The 18904-nt window shown below is 47.2% G+C and overlaps 2 protein-coding genes and 1 long non-coding RNA gene across 9 annotated transcripts in view; 1 reads left to right on the forward strand and 2 right to left on the reverse strand.

Annotated features, from left to right (window-relative positions):
• The window catches only part of LOC145715640 (uncharacterized), a 32708-nt gene extending 26489 nt beyond the window's left edge, over window positions 1-6219 (reverse strand). Inside the window, exons 1-3 of the mRNA XM_081796299.1 lie at window positions 6115-6219; window positions 5737-5867; window positions 5151-5690 (exon numbers count right to left, since the gene is read on the reverse strand). Coding sequence (XP_081652425.1) covers window positions 5151-5690; window positions 5737-5867; window positions 6115-6219 — 776 coding nt within the window. The remainder of the gene's footprint in view (window positions 1-5150; window positions 5691-5736; window positions 5868-6114) is intronic.
• On the forward strand, window positions 5006-18904 carry METTL21A (methyltransferase 21A, HSPA lysine). Of its 7 annotated transcripts, XR_013557196.1 has the most exons (5): window positions 5560-5673; window positions 6408-6587; window positions 8255-8366; window positions 15988-16292; window positions 17200-17311. XR_013557196.1 is itself a non-coding variant. In XM_078450950.2 (4 exons), the coding sequence occupies exons 2-4, from the start codon at window positions 6441-6443 to the stop codon at window positions 17595-17597; spliced, it is 657 nt and encodes a 218-aa protein (XP_078307076.1). In that variant the 5' UTR covers window positions 5006-5091; window positions 6408-6440; the 3' UTR covers window positions 17598-18429. The 7 variants fall into 7 exon arrangements, 6 of the variants coding, with proteins under 6 accessions (XP_078307076.1, XP_078307074.1, XP_078307077.1 ...); XM_078450950.2 differs by lacking the exons at window positions 5560-5673; window positions 15988-16292 and adding an exon at window positions 5006-5091 and having other exon boundaries at window positions 17200-18429; XM_078450948.2 differs by lacking the exons at window positions 5560-5673; window positions 15988-16292 and adding an exon at window positions 5402-5515 and having other exon boundaries at window positions 17200-18429.
• LOC145715655 (uncharacterized) lies at window positions 11006-13847 on the reverse strand. Its single transcript, XR_014138044.1, has 2 exons — window positions 12905-13847; window positions 11006-11641 (listed from the first exon to the last, which is right to left on the reverse strand). It is a non-coding gene; the product is annotated as an uncharacterized LOC145715655 (long non-coding RNA).

An 18904-nucleotide genomic window follows, 5' to 3' on the forward strand; every position in this document is an offset into this window, starting at 1 on the left:
CCCCAAACATATTAAGAGCAAATGCTACATGAAGTTGACTGTTGGGTATGGTACTTTAGATAAGTTAAATTGTTTTAAACTCAGCATCATGTCTGTTTACTAATTGAATCGGCACTTTATCCCCTTTTATAGGTGGGGAAATTGAGGCACTTATGAATGCGTCTTAGTCAAGGCCTCAGAGTTGTAAGCTGCAAGAGCTGGGGTTTGACCTAGACTCCCAGGCCACAAAGGCCGGGCTCTTGACCACTAGCAGAAGGGATCTGCTACCAGCCAAATGGGACATGGATGCTGGGCTGATCACAATAACAGATGTCCAATAGCCATTCTGATTTCTCGCTCTGTGGAGAGAACTACGTCCCCAGCCTGCTGGCCCAGGGTGATATCATGTTGTACCAAGGTGGCTGCTTCTGCTATGACCTAGTACATGGACTAGTTCCAAAAAACAGAAGGGACAATACAATAAGCACCCTTCCATCATTATTCTCTGGGGAGGTGGTCGAGAAAAGGCAATTTGATCATGGGGATAAAAATAAAAAGCTATCAACCCTAGGCCTCTGGGTGTAGTTACTTACATTTTATCCCATCCAAAGTTTTGTCTCCTACAAGGGGGTGCGTGGGCATGAAGAGGCCAACAGTCTAAAGGTGCATAGGGAACCCACTGGGCTGGAGGAGACGCCCAAACACGTTCCCTTTTCAGTTGTCTGGGTCCAGGAGGGGACCCAGAAAAGAAGCCCAGTTCCCCTTGCTGTTAGGAAAAAGCACAATCATTTACAGATTGTTACCTTATGGTTGAACTGCACTTTGAAATTTGGATCATGGAGAAAGTGAATCTATTTTTTGCATATCCCCAGCAAGACTGTCAGGAGAACTGTCTTCAGGTCTTAGAATCCCGGATGGATAAAGGTGGTCTGTAGTCTTAGTTGATGCTGCCACTGGGGGCCCAGGAGTCATTATGAGCTAGGCAGAGCTCCAAAACAAGATCTACTTTACTGGAAAGCTAAACTACACCACCCACTCAAAACTTCTACCTAATGCTTGAAATTTCCATCTCTTTCACACCTGTGTTCTGTCAGCTTCTGCTATTCGGTGTACTGAGAAAGAGTGAAGGACAGCTTCTAGATAAACTGTAAGTAAATACAATCAGAGAAACGTCCTATGTGAGTGGAGTGCTGGAGAGGTTGTGAAGGTTTTGTTTTGTAAAGACTTTGGTGTGATTTGAGAATCAACAGCAGAGAGGAGGGAGAAGGAAGGAAGGAGGGGCCAGGCTTTATGCACGAGGAGCCTGGGGTCTAGGGAGCTTTAGGAGTTACTTGTCACCCCAATTAAAGTACTAGAGGCAGAATTTACATTTTCACCATCTTTCTTGTGCCCCATCCTGGTTCCCCACAGGAAAGGGACAAAGAGAGAGAAGAAGAAAATGAGAAGAGAGGAAAGCTGAGAGGCAGTAGCAGCATAGAGACGTAGAGGAGGTAAGAGAGAAAGGAGACCCCAGGAGAGGGAAAAGGAGAGGGAGAGAAGCCCAGACAAGAAAAAATAATATTGAAGGAGAAGGCAGTTGGAGGACTGCCTCCCTGACTTCAGACTTACTATAAGCTGCAATAATCAAGACAACTGGTGAAAGAACAGACCAACAGATTAGTGGAATGGAGAGCCCACAAACAGACCTACATAAATATAATCAACTGATCTTGGACAAAGATCTTGGAAAAGACAATACAATGAAGAAAAGACAGTCTTTTCAACAGATGGTGCTGGAACAACTGGACATCCACATGCAAAAACATGAGTCTAGACACAGACCTTGCACCCTGCATAAAAATTAACTGAAAATGGACCACAAACCTAAATTAAAATGCAAAGCAATAAAACTACAAGATAACACAGCAGAAAATGCAGATAACCTTGGGTTTGGTGATGCCTTTTTAGATGCAATGCCAAAGGCAATATCCATGAAAGTAAGAATTGGTAAGGTGGACTTTATTATAACAAAAATTTCTGCTCTGCAAAAGCAGAGAGAAAAAAAAGTCAAGAGAATTAAAAGACCAGCCACAGACTTGGAGAAAATATTTGCAAAAGACATATCTGATAGAAGATTGTTATCCAAAATATACAAAGAACTCTTAAAACTCAACAATAAGCAAATAATCAGATTAAAAATGGAGGGCGCCTGGGTGGCTCAGGCAGTTAAGCATCTGACTTCAGCTCTGGTCACGATCTCACGGTTCATGGGTTCAGCCCCACATTGGGCTCTGTGCTAACAGCTCAGAGCCTGGAGCCTGCTTCAGATTCTGTTTCTCCCTCTCTCTCTCTGCCCCTCCCCCCCTCAAAAAGATGAATAAACATTAAAAAATTAAAAAAAAAAAAGGGCCAAACAACAGATACATGAAAAGATGCTCGGCATCACTACTCATCAGGGAAATGCAAATCAAAAGCATTCTGAGATATCACCACACATCTGTTAGAGTGGCAACTACCAAAAAGGCAAGTGATAACAAGTGTTGGAGAGGATGTGGAGAAAAGGGAACCTTAGTGCACTGTTGGTGGGAATATAATTTGGTACAACCACTACGGAAAACAATATGAACAGTGTGGAAAGCTCCTCAAAAAGTTAAACACAGAGCTACCTGTGATCCGGTAATCCCGCTTCTGGGTTTATATCTGAAGGAAACAAAATCGCTATCTTGAAAAGATACCTGCACCCTCATTATTTACAGCATTGCAAATATCACTTATTGCAGCATCATTTACAATGTCCGAGACATGGAAACCTAGTTCTGTTGACAGACGAATGAATAAAGAAAATGTGGTGTATGGTGTGACATATATATCATATAATATATATCATATGTATTAGAATATTATTCATCCATAAAAAAGAAGGAAATCCTGCTATTGGCAACAACACGGTTGGGTCTTGAGGGCCCTATGCTAAGTGATGGAAGCTAGACTAACACTCTATAATATGACTTATATGTGGTATCTATTTTTAAAAAAGCCAAACTCATAGAAACACAGAGTGGAATGATGGTTGCCAGGAGCTGGGGGTGGGGGAAACGAGGAGATGCTGTTCAGAGGGTACAAAGTTATAGGATGAATAAATTCTAGGCATCTAATATTCAGCATGGTGATTACAGTTAACACGTACTGGATAGTTGCTAAGACCATAAATCTTAAATGCTCTCACCACACACGTGCACAAAATTATAAGTATGTGAGATGGTGGATGTGTTAACTAACCTTACTGTAGTCATCATTTTGCAGTATATACATGTATCATATCATCACCCTGTGTACCTTCAACTTAAATATGTCAATGATATCTCAAAAAAGCTGGAAAATAAATAAGATAGGATAAAGAAAAAAGTGGGTCAAAGACTTAGCAGACACTTCATTAAAGAAGATACACAGTGGCAAATAAGCATATGAAAAGATGCTCCACAACCGTAGGTCATTAGGGGATTGCAAATTACGACAACTACAACACACCCACCAGAATGGCTAAAATTCACAACACTGACAACGCCTGAATGCTGACAAGGATGTGGGGCAACAGGAACTCCAGGAACTGTCATTCGTTGCCAGTGGGAATGCAAAATGGTACGACCAGTTGGGAAGTCTGGTGGCTTCTTATAAAACTCAACATTCCTTTACCATAAGATCCAGTAATTGCACTCTTTTGTATGGACCCATGGGAGTTGAGTAAAAAGATCAGGGGTTATGGAGGAGGGAGGGAGATAAATGGATGGAGCACGGGTTTTTTTAGGGAAGTGACACTTCTCTACATGATGCTATAATGGTGGATATATGCCATCATAGATTTGTCCAAACTCATAAAATGCTCAATACCAAGAACGAACCCTAAGATAAACTATGGACTTTGGGTGATAGTGATGTGTCAATGGAGGTTAATGAATTGTAAAAATGTCCCACTTTGCTAGGGGATATTGATAATGGGGGGAGGCTCTGCATGTGCTGGGGCTGGGAGTGAATGGGAAATCTGCACCTTCTTTCCAATTTTGTTGTGAACTTAAGACTGCTTCAAAAATAAATTCTCTTACAGAAAAATTTTTTAAATAAAAATAAACTGAGCAAAGAAAAAAAAAAGTTGGTAAAAGACCTTCACTGCTGATCTTGGAAGTTCACTGAAGTCCGCTTTGCAGCCTCAGCCTTCTGCTGGAAGGTTAAAGAAATGCCTACAGAGGCCGGCACGCCCCCTGTAGGAGGGGAGGGGCGAGGTGAGGCGAGGGGATGGTTTAGGGTTGGCCTGAGGCTCTTGGAGCGGGTCTCAAGCGGAATTACCAGGAAGCTCTTAAAAGTACCAGTGCTCGGGTCTCCTCACACTGAGACTTTCCCTTGGCAGAGTCCAGGCGGCGGGGAGTGAAAAGCGCTCTCCTACATTCTAACGTGCAGCCGGGGCTGAGAATCGCCGTGACCGAGCGGCGGTGGGTGGGGGACGGGGCTGGAGGTCAGAGTACTGGAAGGAAAGGAAACCTTTCCCGAGAAGAGGACACCCCGCGCGGTCGCACGCTTGGGTGCTCACTCCAGCCGCGCTTTCCAAGGGCCAGCAGCCTAGGTCAGTGGCTTTCACGTCAAACACAGGTGTCGTATCGGCAGGTGCACCAACGTGGGCACTGGAAGGAGGGAGACTAGAGCCTTGGGACTGCAGCAACGCCCGGGACCGGGTGTGGGGCCAATCGCGCGCCCCCCGGCTTCCCTGCGTCCCCGGAGCCCGTTTTACTATGGAGGCCCAGGCGCCGCGTGCGGACTCTGAGTTCGCGCTCTAGTTGACAAGGGCTTTGTCACTTTTCCTACTCTGTTGCCACCAAGCGGTGATGACGCCAATTCGGTCCTCACTTTGGTGACGCGAGGACAAATGGGTGACCACGTATGCTTCGGAGCAAACTTTCTCCTACACCTGCTAACTGGCCACCTTTAACAGGAAAAACAGGAGAGCACACAAACTAGAAAAAAACCAAAACCAAACCACGCAAATACACACACGCACATATACACACACAGTGCGCGCGCGCCTGCGCAGGGGTGAGAACGAGCTCACAGGAAGGTGGAACCAGCGCAAGACCTTAGCGCCAGGTTGGTGGTCTCCCTGTCACCGGCCGCCAGAGCACCCCGCGCCTTCTCCGCGCACCTACCCGCGGCTCCACACCTTGCTGCCTTCACCCACGCTGCCCTCGGCGGCTGGGAAACCGATTTGGTGGTCTGAATACTTTGGGGACCCACCGGAGGGAGGCCTGATGCCCTCTCCCCCAGCGTCCTCCTCCACGGCGCGGCCAGCACCCCTGCGACGCCGCGCACCCCAGCGCTCGGGAAACACCTGTCTGGGGGAGGTGGGACCGGAAACGCGTGTCTTCCGGCGCGCGCCGCCCACCCCCGCCGCCTGCCGCGCTGCAGGCGCCCGGCGGTCTCTCGGGTCCGGGCCCTTTAAGGCGGGTGGTTGCGGCAGCCGCGCTGGGGGCGGGGCAAACAATGCGCGCCACGCGGGGTCGGATCCGCAGTGGTAAGTAGGGGCGAGGCCCGCCTCGGGCTGGGCTGTGTCTTTGCACTCCCGGTGTAGAGCCCGTCCCACGTGGCTGGGGGTCCCGAAGGGCCCAGTGGACCGGCTGCCCGACCCCCACTTCCACCGGTTCCCGGAGCCCTGGGGCCCGCCGGAAGCGAGTGCGTACCTGTCGGCCCTTAGGAGGGGGCCGGGGGGGCGGGTTCGGGGGACTCGGGGCAGGCCTCCGAGCCGCGGACGCCCGAGTCCACCCCGGACCCGGGCTCTCGCTCTCCCCGCCGGCGACTCGGAATCCGCCAGTGTGTTTCACTTCCAGTCTCGGCGAGCTGGAGCTGCGTCGACCGTGTATATCCAGCTGGTGTCAAAAAGCCGGATAATCAAACCGTTAACACCCAGTCCAAGTGCTGGTTCGGGTCCTCGGCGGTGACTAGTGAACGCACTGAATTTAGAGGGGGTGGAGGGAACACCTAAGCAAAACAGCAGGAACTACCCTGCCGGCCGCAGCGGGCGGTAGCTGCAGTCTGCGTGGGCCTGGCCAGTTTAGAAAGAGCCGCGTTCTCCGAGGCCCTGGGCTGTCAGCGCCGCTCCGCTCCGCTTCTAACGCGGCTGGGTTCGGAATTCAGCCAGTGGTGACAGCAGAGTGCGTAGGGCATCCTGCAGGAGTTGCACGGTCTTGGGTTCTTGTGCCCAAAGACACCTTTTAGCATGGATTCAGGACTAAATTTCTCTCCCCAGAAGGGGAAGAGCCATGCAAAAGGAATTAGACAAAGGTTCCCCCCACCTGTGTTTCTTCTTTTGAACATGTAAAACGACCTTTAAAAAAACATTTGGAGCGATTTAAAAGAGAATGAGTATTTCTGGCCCTAGCGTCACGCGAGATTCTTTTGCCCAACAGCTTTGAGGGAGCAGAGAGCTGGATGCAGGTGACATGGCCCTGGTGCCCTACGAGGAGACAGCGGTAATGGGCTTGCAGAAATTCCACAAACCTCTTGCCACCTTCTCCTTTGCGAACCACACGATCCGGATCCGGCAGGACTGGAGACAGCTGGGAGTCGCCGCGGTGGTTTGGGACGCGGTAAGTAAGACCCTGGGGCCTCTGACCACAATTGATTTTAAGACTGACTTTCTTCTTCTTCCTTTTTTTTCTTTTTTTTTTTTTTAAATAACAGATTTATTGAGATATAATTTATATACCATACATTTCACCTGTTTATACAATTCTGTGATTTTTTAAAAAAGTAAATTCACTGAGAGGTGTAACCATCACCATGCTCTGTTTTAAAAACATTTTCATCCCCCAGCCCCTCCAAAAATACTTATACCCATTGGAATCTCTTACTTCCCTGCTCCCTTCCCCAACCCCAAAAGATTGCATTTTGAGGGTGAATAAAGGAAAGCTGAGGGAAAGTAAATTACTTGCCAGTAATATACCCAACAGGAAAGAGGGAGGGAGAGCTGGAAGGAAGGCAGGAATCCCCTAACTGCTTTGGACTCTCATTAAGTTAATTTTTCACTTAAGTTTCATTTTGAAAATATTGCACAAAGAATACTGTAAAAAGTGGGAGAGCCCAAAGTGAAGATCACATGTTTTCCTGAAGTTTTCCGTAGTTGTAATGGTCACAAAATTATACTATTAGTTGCTTTGTTTTACTGCTTCCTCTCACAGCACTGTTCTGTCAGCTTTTGTGACAGTGACTTGCCCTCAAGCAGCTCGCAGTGGGAACTCATTTAATGTTGGATAAATGATAGATGTAATTTTGTGGTCTTAACATTGCGTCAGGGATGCTAGAGAAACATTCAGGTGTAAACATCTCAATGTATTGTAGCCTCTTCTAGGAATCTAGTCCAAGGTGATTACATGGAAAGTATTCCCAGAACGACTAATAGGGCACATAATAGTGAGGAATGGGTGAGCCTTTTGAATGCTCACCAAGAAGAGGAATTGTTACTTATGCTACTAGTATGTGGCTGTGAAAGACAAATTCTATTTAAAAATCATGTTAACAACATACAATGCTTTTAAAAAAAAATGTTTATTTTAGAGAGAGAGAGAGGGAGACAGGATCTGTGCTGACAGCACAGAGCCGAATGCGGGGCTTGAACCCGTGAACTGAACCGTGAGATCATGACCTGAGCCAAAGTTGGGTGCTTAACCGACTGAGCCACCCAGGCGCTCCTACAATGCTTTTATAGAATTGTATGCAAATGCTAACTCATGCATCAGGTGTCCAAAACTTCCTTTCCCATACCTGATAATATGTGGTGAGGGCCCCCAGTGATGCAGGAGCACCCAGCTCCAGGAGCCCCGGGCGGGAGCCACTCTGCCTCTTCCTTTGGGTGACATCGTGGCCTAGCTGCCTTGAACTTGGGTTAGGAACTGGACATTCCTTTAAGCAAAATCACAGAGACTGTTCATGTAAGCTCCACCGGGGTCGTTTTGTAAACTTTAAGTGACACAGTAAGAAATGAAACTTCCCAGATTGAGCAGCACCCTATGTTGTGTGGGCAGCGTCATCGACCCCTGCTGTCCCCAGGAGGGACCTCGGTGGGGCCTAGGCTGCGTCCGCTCTAGCTCTAGGGTCATCTCCCAGCAGCAGCCGAGTTTCTGTGTGTGTTGTTAAACTGGGACTGCAACCTTGCAGTGGGAGAGAGGGTGTGATGTCTTCCTGCCAGTGTAAAGCCCGCCTGAAACCCTTGGGGTCCTCGGCACTCGTTGACACGCAACGCTGTGTTTTGACTCAGGCCGTCGTTCTCTCCGCGTATCTGGAGATGGGAGCTGTGGAGCTGAGGGGCCGCCGCGCGGTGGAGCTGGGGGCCGGCACCGGGCTGGTGGGCATAGTGGCTGCCCTGCTGGGTGAGTGCCGTATGCTGGCTCCCTCCTTTGCGAGTGGAGCTCGTTGACAGGTGTGTTTGCTGCTTCCGTGACACAGACCCAGACCGGTTTTTCCCTTACTGGATGTTCTGTCCCCTGTACTTAGGAGTCACCTGCTGGTGTCTTTAACTCCAGTAAGCCTCGTTTCTTCTCTCTCTCTCTCTTGCTCTTTCTCTCATCCTGTTATTTATACTTCCCATGAAAGACTGCTTTGCCCCCTTTGGTTTTTTGTTTGTTTGTTTTTGTTTTGTTTAAGCAAACACACATTTATTTGGGCATTTAGAATTGCAATTCAGGAGACAGTTGGGTTGTCTGAATTAGGTCCCTGCCCCTTTCAGTTTTATGCCAACAGTATGATCAGAAGGCAGTTTTCAGTTCAAAGAAAATTGTCGTGTTCATGTACATAGTTTTTTACACTTTAGGGGCCTTCTTGTACTCTGTTGGATTTAACCCTGCGAGGCAGGTAGAACAGATAGTCTCATTCATTGCTGAGGAAACTTTGCTGGTTCGTCTCTTCTGAGAAGGGCCGGCCCTGCTGTAGTTTGTACTGACATCTTATATTTAAAAATTCTCTTCGCGGTATACGGTTCTGAATTGGTATCGAGGTTTGTCATTTTTTTTTTTTTTTGTTTGGTACACAGATACTAATTTAGGCCTACAGTATTTTTAAGCTTTGTTTTTATTTTGTTATTTATTGTTGACTCCTTTCTTCAGCTTCTGGCTCAAGCCGTTCAAGCCACCCAGTGGGTAGACCAGCCTCTAAGATACAATATATAACATTCATCACTTCAATATCGTCACCCAGTGCTCTTGTCAAAATGCAGCTTCTGCTTCTGTAGGTTGGGGTCAGGCCTGAGAACCTGCATATCTAACAAGCTCCCAGGGGATGATGATGCAGACGCTGTTGGTACTCAGACCACACTTTGGTGGTGAGGAGCTAGAATTCCACTCCATTGTGGACAGGTGCTCGAGGACCCACTTAAGCCCCTCCTTTATTGTGTCCTCTTTCCGGTACCTAATTTCTTTTTTTAGTATTCTTTTCTGTGTTTAGATCTAGCCTTCCAAAATGTGGTGGGGAACATGGGCAGCCTGGTAGTTAACGGTGTGTAAATGGATCTAGGTCTCCATCCAACACCACGGCACCTTCAGGTACTGATGAGGCCCTCGCTCGTACACTGCCTTTTGTTCTCCTCAAGTTAGCCTTACGACATTCCCGTGGGTGTTAGGTTTCATTTTTTTATTTTGTTTTACTTTATTTTATTTTATTATTTATTTTATTATGTTATGTTAGTTTTACAGAAAGAGAGCAAGTGTGCGTATGAGCATGGGAGGGGCAGAGAGAGAGAGAGAGAGAGAGAGAGAGAGAGAATTTCAAGCAGGTTCCATGCCCATCGAGGAGCCCAACTCGGTTCCATCTCACAACCGCGAGATCATGACCTGAGCTGAAATCCAGAGTCCGATGCTTAAACTGACTGATCCACCCAGGCGCCCCACATTTAAAAATTTTTCATTTTGCCGGTGAAACTGGGGTTCTGGGAGGTTAAGTCACTTTGTGGAGTCCTGGTCAGTGGAGACCTGAGGACTCAAACCAGGTGCATCAGACACTTACTGTCTTTCCTTGACACTAAGTTTGCTGATGTGGGAGGAGTTAACTGGAAGGGAAATGAGGTTTCTTCTGTTTCCTCTGGACAAGCGGGTCTTCATGCAGAGCTGCGTCGGCTGGTGCAGAGACTTGCTAGTTGGCAAAGTGCATAGGTTTAGAGTTATACTTGGTTTTGACACCTTTTCTAACTCTTACTAGCTGTGTGACCTTGGGCAAGTTGCTTAATCTCTCCACTTCGATTTCCCTATAAAATGGGGATAATAATCAGTTCCTGCCACATTGAGGATCCAATGAGATCATGCACAGAAATCAGCTCCTTGACTAGCGCAAAGTAAATGCTCAATAAATGTTAATTGCTCCTCGGAGTATATCTGTTTGTGATCTAGAAATGCGGATCTGTGAGGTTGGGTGAAACAGGATGATGAGGTTCTTTAAAGACTAGCACAGAGTGGGGGACTAGGTAGTTGTCGCCCCACAAGACGATCGGCTTTGGGAGTGGGCTGGGACAGAACAGCACGGTGTTCTCTCATGACTGGGGGGAGGTGCGCTTCCTGGCCTAGCTTCACCGCCCCCTCTTTCAATCCTTTCCTGCCGCAGAGCAGAATTCATTGCTGCCTTATTTCTTCTCCCCACAGCCCTTGGTATACTTGCCACGTTGTTCCAGCCTTTCTTACAAGCCCGTGTTTCTTGTGTCTGTCTCTCCTGGCAGGCTGAAGCTCCTGAGGCTTGGGACTGTGTCTCATCCTGTGTGTCCTTGGCCCCAGCCAGACCCCACTTGCCATGTGGTAGATACTCAAATAGTTCTGGAATAAGAGTTGGGCAAACTAGAAAATCATGAAAAGTAATGTTTCTCTCTCAAAAGTGATGTAACTCTTTTCAAAAATAGCCCTAGAAGCAGAATAAAGGGGGAAAAAGCCTAAAACATTCTAGTTATTCATGACTCTGCAACATAAGTACTGTTAGCATATTGGTTTATTTCCTTCCATTCTTTTGCTTCCACTTGTATTTAAAAAAAAAATTTTTTTTTTAATGTTTATTTACTTTTGAGAGAGACAGAGACAGAATGCGAGTGGGTTAGGGGCAGAGAGAGAGGGGGACACAGATCTGAAGCAGGATCCAGGCTCTAAGCTGTCAGCACAGAGTCCAACGCGGGGCTTGAACTCACGAGCTGTGAGATCCTGACCTGAGCTGAAGTCGGACGCTCCACCCACTGAGCCCCCCAGGCGCCCCTCCACTTGTATATTTAATCACAGTTGTAATCGTGGTTATAGAGGTGTGTGTATGTGTGTGTATGCACATATGTATGTACGTACACATATGTGTGTCTCATTTCATGTTCTGTCGTGCGCATCTCTCTGCACTCCTGTGTGATTTGCACACCCGTTGTTGTGACTACAAAGTATAAGGCATTGCTTTTGAGGGTGAGACCTGAGGGTAAGAAAAAGTTACTCTCTTTAGAATGGAGGCAGCGAGAACTAGAATAGGTGGTGATTTTGAACGTGTCAGAGGTTGATTGTTCTCCTTTTTAAAAAAGTATTTTCATTTTTCGTAACCCGAATCATTTATTCCCAAATTCAGGGAACACCCACCATATGCCAGGCTTGGGTTTAGGTGCTGAGGCTTCCGGTCTTCTCAGGAAGCTTCCATTCTAATTCTGATGGGGAGGAAGGAAAAGACAGATTCTATTAAAAAGCCAGGGAAAAAAACCCGATAAGTTCTATGCAGAACTTGAATAATGGGTGATGAGATTTTCCTATTAAAAGAAAAAAACAGCTTTTAATTACTGGGCAGTTCCCACATTCTGTCTATTCAGTCTGTCCTTCTCACTGCGCCCCCCTGCCTGGTGGGGAGGTCTACTTGGAGCTCTCTTCCCCTCGGGAAATGAAGGCTTAACAGAGGTTAGGTAACGCACAAGGTCACAACACTCCTGGATTGTGGAGTTAGAATTGGAATGCTGTTCTGACTCACACCCTCGTCCTTAGTTTGAAAATCTCTTTATACTGTGTGGAAAGTATCCTTAGAAAAAAATCATCCCATTTTAAAGATAGGGTTCTGTAAGTTGGGGTGGGGTCAGGGAATGTGGGTTTTTTTTTTTTTTTTAATTAAAAAAATTTTTTTTTCTTTTTGGTGTTTATTTTTGAGAGAGCACAAGCAAGGGAGGGACAGAGAGAGGGAGACAGAATGTGAAGCAGGCACCAGGCTCCGAGCTGTCAGCACAGAGCTCGATGTGGGGCTTGAACCCACAAACCATGAGATCATGACCTGAGCTGAAGTCAGACCCTTAAACGCTTAACTGACTGAGCCACCCAGGCCCCTGGGAATCTGGATTTTAAAGGCTTCTGAGGTGATTTGATGCCCAACCAAGTCTGGGGAAGAGTCTTAAAATATAATGCTCAGGAAGAAGTTGTCTTTTAGTTTTCTATACTTGTAGTGTAAATCTCCACTGAGCTTTCCACTTCTTTGTATGTTTCACTGAAGGCTGGGCATCTCTACCTGCGTGTTTCTCAGCGCCTCAAACAGTATGTGTGTTTAAACTTGAACTCTTCTACCCTTTGCAAACTCGACCTTTTGTTCTCTTGAGTTAGTGTGGCTATCCAAGTACGCACTCAGGCCCACCCGCGCCCCATAACCGCCCCCGCCCCCGCCAGCCCTGCCAGCCCCACTGACCCATCTTCTAAGGATTTCTTGATTCCAGTTCTCCCTTTGCGTTGCCCCCGCCCGGCTGGAGCTCTCAGCATCTGTCTCCTCCGTGAGGCTCTGCAGGTCCCCACCACCTGACCTCTCTGCCTCTGCTTTGTCTTCTCAGAGCCACTTCCCAGTAGACTGAAGTGGCCCGTCCATGATGCAGAAGTGCTGGGTGGCCGGTACTTAAACACCCCTCTGCCTCCCCACGGCCGAACACCCCTGAGGCTCTCACCTCATTCTGACGGACTGTCAGGCTCATTTTGCAGATGCGCGCGCTGTTTTCGGTTCCAGGGACGCACACGCTGCTTCTGGTCCGTCCCTTCTGCCTCGGATGCCCTTTCTTCACCATTTCCCCTGGTTAGTGCCACGTCTTTCCAGTGTAAGCTCAGATTTCCATTCCTTCCAAATCCTTTCTTTGACCTCTGGCCCTCTCGGAGAATTTCTCCCTTGTGAAACTTTCCTGGCACTCCAGGTTACCATATTTTATTCCCCACAGTGTATCACAGTTGTGTTTCTGGGTCTCTCCCTCATGAGGCTGAGCTTCTAGAGGCCAAGCATCTTCTTGCTCGTCTCTGTGTCTCTAGTACATAGCACGTGTTCAAATGTTCCAAGGTGTTGCTCACAGAAGTGCAAATGGGAAGTGATGGTAAGCGTTTACATGTTCTTTGTCCATTACCAAGTGAGAGGCCACGGGGTGTGTGGTGCCGGGTCCCTGCCCATTAGTCCTCATGAAGTCAGCCTTGCCTTGGAGGGCACCTGTCTGAACACCTTGTGAACCTCCCAGGGGGGGCATTTCCTCCCGTCTTCAGTCGTGGGGGCTCTGCCCTTCCTGCTTCTCCTGTAGGCTAACCTCCAGGCGAAGGGCGGCCCTCTGCTTGTTCCAGGCCTGTGGCTGTGCAGCCGAATGTGGCTGCTGCCGGGTCTCTCTTCACCTTGAGGATCCAGGAATGTTGGGGGGGGGGGGAGGGGAAGTGGGGGGGGGGGCAGTGGATGCTACTGTGCTTCCTCTCCTACTCTGCCAGCCTCCTCCCACCCTCTTCCTCCATCCACGCTCCCAGCCAGAGACGCATCTTCTCATTTCACTGAGGAGACTGATGCGGTCAGAAGAGAACTTCTGTATCTCCCTCACTGCCTCCAGCCCTGCTGTGCCCCACAGTCTCTGCCTTTGCTCCTGATGTGCTCGCAGCCAGCCCCTCCCCCCCCCCCCGCCCCCTCCACACACACACACTGTCACTTTTCTTCCCTCTTTCTGCCTGACCCTTCCCATAAGCCTGCAAACTGGCTGGCTCCCATCTGAAAACAGAAAACAACAACAACATTTTTTTGAGAGAGAGAGGTGCAAGTGAGTGAGGGGCAGAGAGAGAGAGGGAGAGAAGCAGGGCTCGAGCTCACCCGAAGTGGGGCTTAAGCTCACCCAATGTGGGACTTGAACTCAGGAACCATGAGCTGAAGTCAGATGCTTAAGGACTGAGCCACCCAGGTACCCAAAACAAAAAGTTTTGACGATGTCTAACAGAAATGTATTTTCTGTAGCGGGAAATGTGTAAGATGAACCTGGGATATCTTGTCCCACCAGATAGCAGGGAGGCTAACAAGGACAACATGGGGTTGTGTCAAAAGTCTGCTGGCAGTATTTGAACATCAATATTGATAATGGCACTGGATCCAAATATATCAAATATGTTTAATCCGTGAGTTGATGATACAACAACAGAATAAACCTCATCAGTCATCTCTGGAGGCTGCTTTGGAGTCCAGTTTATAAAAGGGGAGGGAGGAGCAAAATTTATCCTGCCTTTCCTATTCAGTTCCTATACAAAATGAGTAACAAACTATAATCGAAAGAAACTATCCTTTATAGAAATTTCTCAACAAACAAATGCAAAAGGAATGTAGTGAATTAAAGATCTGGACATTGGGTATTCATGCCTGTTCACGTCACAGAAATACAGCTTACCAGGTACTACATACCCCTTGATGAAGAACGTATCACCACCTCTGAAATAGCCTTGCTCAAAAAAGTCAAATTTACGGGAGATACAGAGGAGAGAGGAACAGACTAAACTATATAAAATGGCACGGTCGGTGAAATCCAGATTGTGGGAAACTACAGGACAAATGATTTGTTTCTTCCCCAAACTGAAAGGGGAAACAAAAGATTGTAGGGAAACTGATAGATTAAAAGACACTTAAGACATCCCTGTGCTCCTCTCCGTAAACAAACACCCAAAAGGAAACCACAGGCAGGGCTGCCGTGTTCAGGGACGGTCGTCTGGGTGACGAAACGTGAGTTGGTGGTAAGGAAGAGCTTCCCGGCAGAATCAGGGTTGGCTGCTCTTGGGTGGGCGTATTTGGGAGCTGGCCCCGGGGTGGGTGCGTGGCGTGGTTACAGCAAAGGGGCACACCACCAGCCTCCTTCACCTGGGTCACTGTGGGGGCCTCGTCACAAGGCCCCTTGCTTCCGGCCTGGCCCTACTGCTAGAAAGTCTGTTAAAGTCTGACCTCATTGGCGCTTCCGCTCAGCACTCTCCATTAGCTTCTCCTCTCAGAAAATAGCCAAAGCCTTTCTGAAACCTGACGTGTGCGGCCCTCGGTGGTCTGCCTCCTGCCTGTTACTCCTTTGGCCTCATCTTCTGCTTTGTCCCTCCTGCACTCGTTCCTACCATTCTGGCTGCCCTGGCCTGCCCACCGCGGGCCTGTGTACCTGCTCTTCTGCCTGCTGGGGATACTGCCCCTCCTGCGATGCACTTCGCCTAAGTCACTGTCTGGGTGAGGCCTTCCCTTATTGTTCAGTCTGCAATGTCCCACCCGCTTTCCTTACCTCTGGACATCTGTCTCTCTTTCCTGCTTTATTTTTGCCCTAGTGAGTGAGTATCTCCAACTAACGTACTGGTCATTCTGACTTCAAAAACACCTCTTATTGCCTGTCTCTTCACTTGAATCTAAGCTCTGAGGTAGGGGTTTTTGTCCCGTGGTCGCTAGCAGCCACTTGGATATTTATGCAGTTGATAGAGGAGTGGCCAAGTCGCATCAAGGTCCTACCGAAACTCCTGGAACACCTAGCAGATTAGAAGTAGCCTCAGAACCTCAGAAACCCTCCGAGACAGGCGTCGGAAAGGTCTACGTGCAAAAAGTATTCAAATGAACACCAAGGTGATCTACAAAAGACTAGATCACTCCAGTATTGCCAGCAAATACAGACCGTTGTTACGAAATCCAGACATAAATTTCTAAGTCAAACCAGGAAAAGGCTGTCTGTGAGCTTGACTGTGGGGGGAGACCGGAAGTGACTCTGCGTTCTTCTCCTTGAGGCAGCGCGCTGCTCGGCCAGAATGGTCAACGCGGTAGGTGCGTGCTTGTAAAGTCCAACAACCGGAGCACCTTTGTCAGGGTCACACGGAGCACTGTAAACGTCAGATTGAATTCCACCAGCTGCCGCTGAGGGGGTGCTTGCCGTAGCCGGTGTGGAACCCCGTGGGGGCGTGACCCACGAAGGTCACAAACTACAGAAGGCACGGAAGCGAGAATCTTCTGAAAGAATGGAAATTACGTTAAATTTCAGAAGTTACAAAGTCAGAGCCGAACAGGATTATGCATACGGTTCCTGCAGCGCAGATGAGGTACTTCAGGGCCGGCCTTAGCTAGTTGCTTCACTGCTGTCAGGGTGACTACAGTTCGGTCTTCTCCCAGCCGTATTGGTTCCCGGCAAACATTTAGTTCATGGTAAACAACTCGTGAGAAACGTTGATGAAATACTGCCTCCTTTGCCGTATGCATGCAGGAACTCAGCATTTAGTAAACATGATCTCACGTTTTAACCTACGGTAATTTAGTACAATCTAGGAATTTCTAGGTTTAACCACTTTTCAAAATATATACATATATGTGTACATACATACATATATGTATATACCTTACGTGTATATACATATATGTATATATATATATGTAACTTAAATACATACAGGTTGGCTGCTTCCTAACAGCATAAGGAGATGTGGACTGGGATTTCTTAATAGCCAATTAATCCCTCCTTGATTCTTGTTAAAGCTTAGACCTGAGAAAGTAGCCTTTCCCTGTTTTTGGTATCTTGTTGTCTTTATAATCATTTGCTCCTAGATTTTTCTTTTGTGGATTCCATTTTACCTTCAGGTCTACTGACTCGAAGATCATGAGCTAATGAATAAAATGTAGTGGTAGATACCTGTGGGAGGTGGGCCAGTTCCACCTGCAGAATCCAGAAGCTTCAGTGTAGGGTCACTGGGGGGCTCTGCACTTCAGAGGCACAACTTAGCAAACAGATGTGTCAGAGGGGCAAATCCAAAGTTCACTTTTACCAGTAAGCGGTGCAGAGGAGCTGCTGGTCATTTTCTGATCATTTGCAGCCATCCCTGAAGGGCATGAGCTTCTGGATTTCAGGTGGAATATTAGAGACACTCCCCCTCCCACCCCCCGCTTGACTTGACACCCCTACCTGTTAGTTGTATTGATGTGCACATGACTCTCTCTCTCTGTCCCACATTCTAGGTGCTCATGTGACTATCACGGATCGAAAAGTAGCATTAGAATTTCTTAAATCAAATGTTCAAGCCAACTTACCTCCCCATATCCAACCCAAAGCTGTTGTTAAGGAGCTGACTTGGGGACAAAATTTGGGGAGTTATTCACCTGGAGAATTTGACCTGATACTTGGAGCTGATATCATATATTTAGAAGAAACATTCACAGATCTTCTTCAGACTTTGGAACATCTCTGTAGCAACCGCTCCGTGATTCTTTTAGCTTGCCGAATTCGCTATGAACGAGATAACGACTTCTTGGCGATGCTGGAGAGGCAGTTTACTGTGACTAAGGTTCACTACGATCCTGACAAAGACGTACATATTTACAAAGCACAGAAGAGAAACCAGAGGGAGGACTTCTAGTTGGCTGTAATTTTTAGGAATGTTGTTATTGAGTGTGTCGGTGAAGGTCTTAGCCTGGGAATCGAACCACATTTGATGAAATGGCTCCTGAACAAAAAGTCTAACCAACCAAAGGTTCTCAAGGGACAAAGCACATGTGCCGTTTGAAAACAAAGTGGCACTTTGTCCCACTGCTGTGACTTCATAGTCCTATTTTACTTTGAAAAGTCCAACTAGTGTTAAAGGAATGTATGAGATATCTGTATCCCATACTGCCCCCTCTTGGTGAAAATTTTCACTGGTGATAGAATGAAGGGCTGGTATAAAAGGGCCTTCAAAGCAGTGAGCTTGTTTCGGTGAGGCTAACCCATGCAAGTTCTATTAAATACATTCTGAGATACATGTTGAGCCCAGTTTTCTAATTTTCTGAATATAAAGCAAGAGGCTTAATGTATATTCCCTGAGCTGTTGATGCTCTTGAAATCTTTTGTCTGCCCCATTTAGGTTTTAAGTATTACTTTTGGTTACTTGAGATGAGGATGTGAGTTCCCTGAGGTCTCGTTTCATGCTTTTTGGCTTAATTTCCGATTTAGGCACACAAACAAATGAAGTAAAACTAAAAGTTGAGCTACGTCTTGAAACCACCATGTGCTGTGCCTGGGGTGTCGTCTTCAATAGCTGTAGTTTTCCCCTGGCACTCCCCTTTCTCAGATGTTGTGTTTGTATTTCTTTCCTAGGCTTTCCCCTCCTTCGTATAATGCATAAGATGACGTTGAAAACAGTTGGAAATCTCACGCCTTCATGGGAGGTTAGCTCCCCGAGAAGCTCCTTCCACGTTGTGCTTGTAATTGCTTATTCCATGTCTGGATTCCCCAGAAGATGGGGAGCTTCTGGGGGCCAGGACTGGTGCCTCCTCCAGGGCTGCGTCCCAGCAGCCAGTGTCTCAGGGCCAAATATTCACTGAATGAAAAACTGCATTCCATTTAGAGGGTACTGGTATTTGGGTTAAATGACTGCTACATTGTTTTATGATTATCTTTGACGGACTTTATGAATGAAGTCTCTCTCTCTCTGTCTCTCTCACACACACCCCCCCTTTTTTTTTAAGCAATGTAAAAGCTTAACAGTTTAAACAAATTCAGATGACAAGAATTAAAATCTCAGTATGGTCGAGGGTACTGGAGATAGATCTTTGTAAATCATCGGAAACAAGACCTCCTTCCTCTTAACCTTTTAATGACTACCTTGGATGTGAAAATACCCAATACATTATTTTCTACATATATTTTAGAGGTTTTACTTTTAATAAAGATGAATTATGAATTAAA

The sequence above is a fragment of the Panthera onca genome, chromosome C1 (genome assembly GCF_046562875.1).
Source record: "Panthera onca isolate mPanOnc1 chromosome C1, mPanOnc1 haplotype 2, whole genome shotgun sequence".
NCBI classification, from domain to species: Eukaryota; Metazoa; Chordata; class Mammalia; order Carnivora; family Felidae; genus Panthera; species Panthera onca.

Bases quoted from the DNA above. Each gene is read 5' to 3' on its own strand.
- METTL21A (XM_078450950.2), top strand. From the start codon at position 6,441: ATGGCCCTGGTGCCCTACGAGGAGACAGCGGTAATGGGCTTGCAGAAA. The intron at 6,588-8,254 runs GTAAGTAAGACC...GTTTTGACTCAG, and splicing joins CCGCGGTGGTTTGGGACGCG to GCCGTCGTTCTCTCCGCGTA. The intron at 8,367-17,199 runs GTGAGTGCCGTA...CCCACATTCTAG, and splicing joins CATAGTGGCTGCCCTGCTGG to GTGCTCATGTGACTATCACG.